Genomic DNA, 8,837 nt, shown 5'->3' with positions numbered 1-8,837 from the left:
CCAGGTTGAGGCTGCAGTGGCCAGAAGTGGCCACTGCACTCCAGTCTGGGTGACAGAGTGAGACTCCAACTCAAAAAAATAAAATAAAATAAAATAAACCCTATTATATTACATCACAATTAAGTTAGAATAAATTATTATGGAAAACCAAACTTTCTTAAGATTGCCTTTAAACCAGGAGCCATTTATAAAGTTTTAAGGTCTGTTTCAGGGTAACAGAAGTGTCTTGAAAATAAGACTATTAGACATTCAACAAATTTGACTGCCTGCTGTGTGGGAAAGCACATCAGTCAGAGAGAAATGCCAGAAGTGAAGGAACAAAGTTGGACACCATGATAGTGTGGTGTGAAAGTAAGCAACCATGTTCAAAGCCACAGTTAACTAGTGTAGTTTACAAAGGGGCTAGGTGAAAAAACAAAGCTAGATTGCTTCCCCTGATAATGAATTACAACTAGCAAGAAGATTTCTTCTTTTCCCAGAACCTAAATGTGCAGCCAGAATTTCTTGCATCTTGGTGGTTATTTGTATTGTGTTTGACCTTCACTGGTCAGATATAACACAATCCCTCCTTTAGGAAAACTCCTAGGCCCATGTTGCTGCTTTACAAGTTCAAGGTCACACAATTCTACTGTATAAGCGTGGGGGACCTGTTTGGGAAGAATGCACACTGTAAACAGTGATTCTCTGGTGTGGGAGTTGGCAAAGAGGGAGAAGGAAGGGCAAGAATGGGGGCGAGGCATGTGGACTTCTTACTCTACAAAATTTAAAGAGAGTGTGAGGTTACAAATGAATTGTTCTTTTTGATGTTTTATAGTATGTTCCCCAAAAGCACTAAACATTATTTATAATAAACAAATAACGAATTATCATTAGACACATTAGCATTGCCTTATATACCTCAACTCATTTAATTTTTGTATCAATATTATGTGGTTGGTGTTATGAAAACACAATGCTCCCTCCACTTTCACAAATTAGAAACATTGAACTTGACAAGGTAAGTAACTGGCTCAAGGTCACACAGCTCCTAAGTGGCCCTAGAATTTGAAATAAGACAGATAGTTCCAGAGCCTACTCCTGCAAATCCTAACATTGACTCCTGGCTACAATCACCTCCAGTGGCCACCAAATAAAATGTGGTTTAACTGCGCTAGAAGAACAAACATATGGGCTTCTCAGCAACATGGATGCATTTAGAGTCCATAATACTCAGTGATCTATCACAAAAACAAAGAATAGAGTACCATATGTTTTCACTCATAAGCAGACCTTGAACAATTACTATAATACTATAAGAAAGGAATTGGCAATAGTGGGAAACCGTCAGATGAGTGGGAGTGGGGATGGCAGTTGAGGGAAACCTAGTCCCCTTGTTAAACATACACTAGTTAACTGTGGCTTTGAACATGGTTGCTTACTTTCACACCACACTATCATGGTGTCCATCTTTGTTCCTTCATTTCTGGCAGTTCCCTCTGACTAATGTGCCTTCTTACCTTTCTCCTTTTTTGGCCTGACTCATTCTTGATCTTCCTTCAAGACAACAGTTCAGGCATCACCTCCTTCGAGGTTCAGTGTTCTTCCTGTTTGCTCCCATGGTAACCTGTGCATACCTCCCTTTTAGGAAATCGCTAAGTGTGTCTCTGTTTCCAATTTTGATCATAACTTCTCTAGAGTAGGAACTGCATCCTAATCATTTTTGTCTCCATAACACCTAACAGTAACTGGAATATTATGACCAGTATATGTTTATTGATCTGAATTAACTAGCTACTGGGAAAATTAGCTATTTCAAAAAAAATCCTGATATGTTCTCCAAATGGGGAGAAGTGAAGTGATTTCAATTGTAAAATTGACTTCATTTGAATTTTGTGTGGAGTAAAAAATTGTTCCTTTGAGAAATCCTACTTCTTATCCTTGAAAGCAAAATAAAATTCCTAACCCTAATGTGCAAGTTTGTCTTCTCTGCCAACCATCACAAATTCTCAGCAAACTTACTTGTGGCTTTTTTCAGAAAGCAAGGAGAGACCGGGAAGCATGAATTACGTGCCTCAAATCACTTCTTACACCAGCCATACTTTTACCACCTTCTTCTGACCAGTGATGAAGAAGGACCTCCCTTTTTTGTCATGGACATTCTTTCGTCTGTATTTTTTTTTTGAGTTGGAGTCTCATTCCATCGCCCAGCCTGGATTGCAGTGGCAGGCTTATGGCCACCCCAGTGTCGACCTCCTGTGCCCCAGTGATCCTTCCACCTCAGCCTTCCAAGTAGCCAGAACTATAGGTGCATGCTACCACGCCTGGCTAATTTATTTTTTTATTGAAGAGACGAGGTCTCGCCAAGTTGCCCAGGTTGGTCTCGAACTTGCAGGCTCAGGCAATCCACTTGCCTCGGCCTCCCAAAGTGCTAGGATTACAGGCTGAGCCACCGAGCCTGGCCTCGTCTGGATTTTTAAACCTATTCCTGTTGCTTCTCTGTAGCCTCAACCCATATCCACCTGTCTCCGTCGTCTCTTCCATGGAGGCTTCCCCACTGGCTTCTCCCTTGTACCCTGTGTACGTACACAATCTCTCGTCCTTACTGTCCTTTGACTTGCCCTATTTCCCACTGGCTACTTTCACCCCTTATTCCATTTACAGCTAAACTTCAGGAAACACTCTACTTCTACCCATTCCCTGACCACTGGAGTACACTTTCTCCTTCACTCTTCACAATGTTATGTTATGAACTCCCTCTGAGATCAGCAGACCCCCTAATAGCCAAATCCTATAGGCCATTTGGTCCTTGTTATATAGGGCCCTTTTGTGGCTTTTATCTCACTCCCTCTTTGAAATTCCCTTCTTTCCTGACTTCTCGGATATCACTTCTCTTGGGTCTTCTTCCACGTCTCTATGGCCTTGACGTATCTTTCTCTAAGACATCATATGTCCTTACCTGGTTATCAACTGTGCTCTGTGCACCTAGGACCACGTGTCTATATCTCATCTCATGAGCTCCAGCTCAAAACTCTCAAGCTATCTTCAAAAATATGTCCCACTTCAAAGAAAGACTTTTCACACTGAATTTATCTCCCTGTGATACCTCAGTTGCTTCTAAAATCTGAGGTAGGTATGGTAAAAGGTACCACCCATCACCTCATCATACAAGTTAAGAGCTATAGTCATCCTTGATAATTCCTTTACATGTAGTTACATCAGAAAATGTAGTTGTCTTGGGTATACCTAACAAATACATCTTGATTTCATCTTTTGTCTTTCTTTCTTGCTACTGCCTTAATTCTGACCATCTTTATCCCTCCCATGAATTATCTCAATAACTTTCCATTGGTCTCTGGCCATTCCTACTCCTAACTAGCCTTCTACTAGATAATCCATCCATTCCTTTGTCTCCAGAGTTAGAATACAGAAGTAGAATCACATCCTTCTTCCTGTGACCTTTGGTGACTCTCCATTTCCTATGGAGTGAAATCCCTACTCCTAGTTGTGGCATGGAGAACTGGACCTTCAAAATATGAGCCCTCCCTACTTTTTTATCTTTTCTCTGTCACTTTCCTCCATGGAAGAATTAATTGGTATGCACAGACACTAGGGAAAATTTGGTAAAGACAAAATAAACCATTGATCTGCCTTTCTCCATGGGCTAACAGACTCTGCAGATAATCAGGGATTTCCTATAGATGGTCTCAACCTTGTGCATTTGGGATGTCCTAAAAATGTACTTCTTAGGTAGCCTTTTAAGCTAAATATTTCATGAAATATCTGATATAATTCTGTGTGGCAGAAGTTATAAAAGTGTTCGTCTAAGGTGGCATTTCTATTTAATCTGATAAATTAATAATTTTTAGCCTGGCATGGTGGCTCACGACTATAATCCCAGCACTTAGGGAGGTGGAGGTGAGAGGATTGCCTGAGCCCAGGGGCTTGAGGCCAGCCTGGACAACATAGCAAGACCTCATCTCTACAATAAATCAATAAATTATCCAGGTGTGGTGGTGCACTCCTGTGGTCCCAGCTACTTGGGAGGCTGAAGCAGAAGGATTGCCTAAGCCCAGCAGGTTGAGGCTGTGGTATCCATGAGCATGCCACTGCACTCCAGCCTGGATGACAGAGTGAGATTCCAACTAAAAAATAATAATGTTAATAATTTTTAATATATAGGTCATATAACTTCAAAAATAACTGTCTCTAAGAATTCTCTGTCAGTGAATTCGAATATCTATATTTTGCCCCACAAATATATTAGAAAATAGCTTTTCTTTTAAACTAAATAGACTTTTGTGACAAACATCAGTTTTTTATGGTTATTTGGTAGACAGCGAGGGAATGAGATAGACTTTCCTAATATTTGTTAGTGGCATTGTATGTGAAATGCCACTTAAGTAGTCAATATAACACATGACATTATACCAAACAGATTTCCTCCTTCTACCCTAGGGAAAGTACAGAGAATGATGAGAATTCTCCCAACCATCCATTGGGAAGCTCTCTGAGAGTGGATGTGTTTTGGGTGTCTTCAGACTCTTGGTACCTGACCACAGAGCAGTGTGCAAGAATCGCTTTGTGTATGAATAAGCCCATGAAATGCTGATTTTAGTTTTATCCCAGAATTACACTCACCCATCAAATGCTGATTTTAGTTTTATCCCAGAATTACACTCAAACAGCACAATGGTTCAAAATCCCACAGGGGAAAAAAAAAAAGAGCTGGAAACTATGTCTTAGTGTCTTAGTAACTACTTTTTTAGATGAAGCATTTGTTGAGTTTAGGTTTTGCCACATCTGTGGCTTTTCTTTTAACATTTATAGAGTAATATTTACCCTAATATTTTACACATACTTTAAATTATACACTAAAAATTTTTAAAAAACAACTACATGTGTTGTTGGCCTGATATTCTTTCTAAATTTTTTAAAATTCAATTTTAGGAAGGAAAAAAACTACGTCGACCGATGCTGGAAAGATGTTACTGTTGGGGACTTTATTCGCCTCTCCTGCAATGAGGTGATCCCTGCAGACATGGTGTTACTCTTCTCCACTGATCCGGATGGCATCTGTCACATTGAGACTTCTGGTCTCGATGGAGAGAGCAACTTAAAACAGAGGCAGGTAGTTCGGGGATACACAGAGCAGGTAAGTGTTATGTTCTCAGTGGGTAGCCTGTTAACATTTTTTTTAAGAACATGACTGGGCATCCCCTTTAGGTTTTCACCCACTATGGAAACTTTTCTGTCCTCTCAATAAATCCTGCTTTCTCGGAAAAAAAATTTTTAAAAAAAAAACATGACTAAGCTCATTTTCACAGATAAAGAAATTTTTTTTCCGCTGTTGTTGTTGTATGTTTGTTTTTTGTTGGGATCTCATTCTGTTGCCCGGGCTGGGGGGCAGTGGCACAGTCATGGCTTATTGCAGACTCGACCTGCTGGGCTCAGGCAGTCCTCCTGCCTCAGCCTCCTGAGTAGCTAGGATTACTCACCACACCTGGCTAATTTTTTTTTATTTTCTGTGGAAATGAGGTCTCAATATGTTACCCAGGCTGGTCTCAAACTCCTGGCCTAAAGTAATCTTCCCGCCTCGGTCTCTCCCAAAATCCTCTGATTACAAGCATGAGCCACCATGCTCAGCCAATGGATAAAGAGATTTTTAAATTCATTTTTAACATGATGAAATAGAGTCTCAGAAGGTTTTACTCCACTTTTGGATTTCCATGGACATGTACTCTATTTTAAAGATAATGGAGTAAAATAACTTTGGAGTTCACACACTTTAGTCTGGCAACCATATTTTGGGGAAATGGAATTAAAGGAACCTAACAGACTTATTTTGCAATCAGGAAAAGTATTTCGCAGTAGAAATTGCCTGCTTATTTATTTATTTATTTATTTATTGAGTTGGATTCTCACTCTATCACCCAGACTGGAGTGCAGTGGCGGTTCCCGGCCACCGCAGCCTCGACCTGCTGGGCTCCAGTGATCCTTCCGCCTCATCCTTCCAAGTAGCTGGAATTACAGGCATGCGCTACCATGCCTGGCTAATTTTTTGATTTATTGTAGAGATGAGGTCTCGCTGCCCAGGCGGGTCTCAAACCCGCAGTCTCAGGCAATCCACTCACCTCAGCCTCCCAAAGGCTCAGGATTACGGGCTGAGCCACGGAGCCCAGCTTGCCTGCTTATTTTTTATATAGCTTAGATTTTGTATAGTATGTTTTGTTGAGCATTGTTCCTAAAATCTGTAATTACTTCTACACCAAAGTCTTTTGAGGCTTTTACAGTTTCTCATACCACATAGTTTGTAAACCCTTCACCACGCTGTGCTGAAGGAACAAAACTTTGAAGTTTTCTATTGGCGTGAATTTAAATGCGTCAGACCTCTGCTATTAATTACCACATAACTTTGGGCAAGTCACTTAAACACTTGATGCCTCAGTTTCCTTATCATAAGATATAAATGATGGTGTCTACTTCATAGCATTGTTATAAGATTCAAATGAAGTCATGAACATAGAAACATTGTGTATAGTGCCTACGTGTCAGGGTTTCTCCCCTTTCTCTGAAACACTTGAGATGAAACCTTTAAAAAAATTTTTTTTTTAACCTGAACTACTAAATCAGGTTTCCTTCATCCTATGTTTAGCCTGCGAATACCTTTACCTTTGGTAAATGTTATCTTGTAGCTTTGGGCCTATCTTTCAATCTATGGATTTCTTTATTTTATTTTTATAAGAATGTGGTATACAAGAGAGAACGTTCTACATAAGTAGGCTGCATACAGGTGACATTTGGACTTCTAACTGGCTCTCACTCCCCCTGGTGGTGGACCAGTTACTCTTTGTGTTGTCACACCCCTGCCCTCCACCTTCCTTCCTATGAATTTCATTTCAATCCTCTGTGGTTGATAGGCCTCATAGCCTTAGACATTGGTAAAAATCCTACACAACTTAAAACTCTGCTGTACTACTAAATATCCACTTAAAGTCTGACGTCAGTTATTAATCAACACGTTCTGGGTTCAGTTAAGGAAGAGAGCTCCAGAATCTGATGGCCTTGGTTGTAATCTCAGTCTGAACATCTTATTTTGAGAACTTCAGCAAATTACTGATTCTCTTTGTGTCTCTCTTTCCTCATCTGTTAATTAGGCCTAATTGTAATACCTACCTCATGAGATTGTGAGGAAATTCGCTATGTTTAAAGTGCATAATAGATTCTAGTGTGTCAAAAGAACTCCATAGATATTAGCAAAGCAAATTATGTTATCCTATAATTTTCCATGTGTCCTATGATATACATAATATTATATTAATCAATATCAATAGCATTTATCTTATTAGCCAAAAAGGATATAAAAATAAAAGAAAGAAAACCAGGTTGATTTGGCCTGTTCTTGGTAAATCCATGCTTTATTCTATTATGTGTTCTATTATGGTACTTTGTTTACCTGCTTATTGTTTTCATAAAGCATTCTAAGCTAATCCATTTGGTCCATTGGAGAATTTTCTAAGATATTGGTATCTAGCTTATTTTAAAATTTTTATTTATAAAATTTGCCTGAGATCAAATGCATATATGCTCAAAGTGTTCACATGTATATTTAATCTCAGAAACCACCTTGTGATTAAGACCAAGAACAAAAGCATTTTCAGATTTTCAGCTTTTTACGAATAAAAGAGTGTTTATAAGTGAAAGCCCTCTTCTGGAGAGTCCTGCATGAATTTCAGACATTCCTATCACCTGCAATGTTTATGAATGTTCTAGAACCATTCTGATCCCAATTATGGATCTCATAATTATGCCTATGTTTTCCTACATTTGGGAAATTTATGAAATAAACTTTGTTGCAAAAAAAGCCTTAGTACTATATTGAGAATTGATGAGAGCAATATAAGTTAAATATCAAGAGTTTAGCCTTGAACTTTTCTTGTTTTGTGATTTTTAAAAACATTTTCAGGACTCTGAAGTTGACCCTGAGAAGTTCTCCAGTAGGATAGAATGTGAAAGTCCAAACAATGACCTCAACAGATTCCGAGGCTTCCTGTGAGTGATACATGACTTACCTTTGTGGGTGTGAGTGGACTTGTATGTTGCAATTATACCTAACTGGATAAAATGTTTGCACACTTATACCATGTTAAATCCTTAAAGGCTGCAAGTCTAGCCACCTACTAATTTGACTAATTTTAATTATTAATAAATTGATATCTATCTAGATACAGATATAAATTTTAATAATTTGCTATCTATCTATATATAGACAAAAATATAATTTTGTTTTAAATATACAGGGGGTACCAATAAAACTATACACATTTTAAGAGATGTTATCTATGTATTACTTTTTGAAGTTCAGTTGAATTATGGCAGCAATGTGTAGTATGACATTCATGCAACCGTGCTTCCACCATTTTCTTTGACTCTCCTGCCTGTCACTTGGTGATGCTAGCTTTCATTTGAGTAATGCCATATTTTGAGCGAATGGCACACTTAAAATGTATATACATTTTTTGGCATCCCATATATATTGTTTTGCTTTTTATATATTTGTTACATATAATTTATATATTTTTAAAATTACTTACATATAATTTATATATTTAAAACAAAATGTATAAATATTTAAAACAATATATGGGGTGTCAAAAAAGTATACACATATAATTATATGTGCATACACACACATATTTAAATATATAAATTATATATATAAAACAAATATACAAAAAATATAAATATTTAAAACAATATATATGGGGTGCTAAAAATATACTCATGGCTGAGGTGAGTGGATTGCCTGAACCTGCGGGTTCGAGACCCGCCTGGGCAGCGAGAACTCATCTCTACAATAA

At 38.2% G+C, this 8,837-nt stretch overlaps 1 protein-coding gene across 1 annotated transcript in view; it reads left to right on the top strand.

The window, feature by feature from the left end:
- The window catches only part of ATP10D (ATPase phospholipid transporting 10D (putative)), a 109,867-nt gene that overhangs the window by 35,620 nt on the left and 65,410 nt on the right, over positions 1-8,837 (top strand). The window contains exons 4-5 of the mRNA XM_008062557.1: positions 4,927-5,131; positions 7,943-8,028. Coding sequence (XP_008060748.1) covers positions 4,927-5,131; positions 7,943-8,028 — 291 coding nt within the window. The remainder of the gene's footprint in view (positions 1-4,926; positions 5,132-7,942; positions 8,029-8,837) is intronic.

This window comes from Carlito syrichta, unplaced genomic scaffold, assembly GCF_000164805.1.
Source record: "Carlito syrichta isolate Samal-C Ts95f unplaced genomic scaffold, Tarsius_syrichta-2.0.1 Scaffold305745, whole genome shotgun sequence".
NCBI lineage: Eukaryota > Metazoa > Chordata > Mammalia > Primates > Tarsiidae > Carlito > Carlito syrichta.
This window is presented reverse-complemented; position numbering and strand designations above follow the sequence as displayed.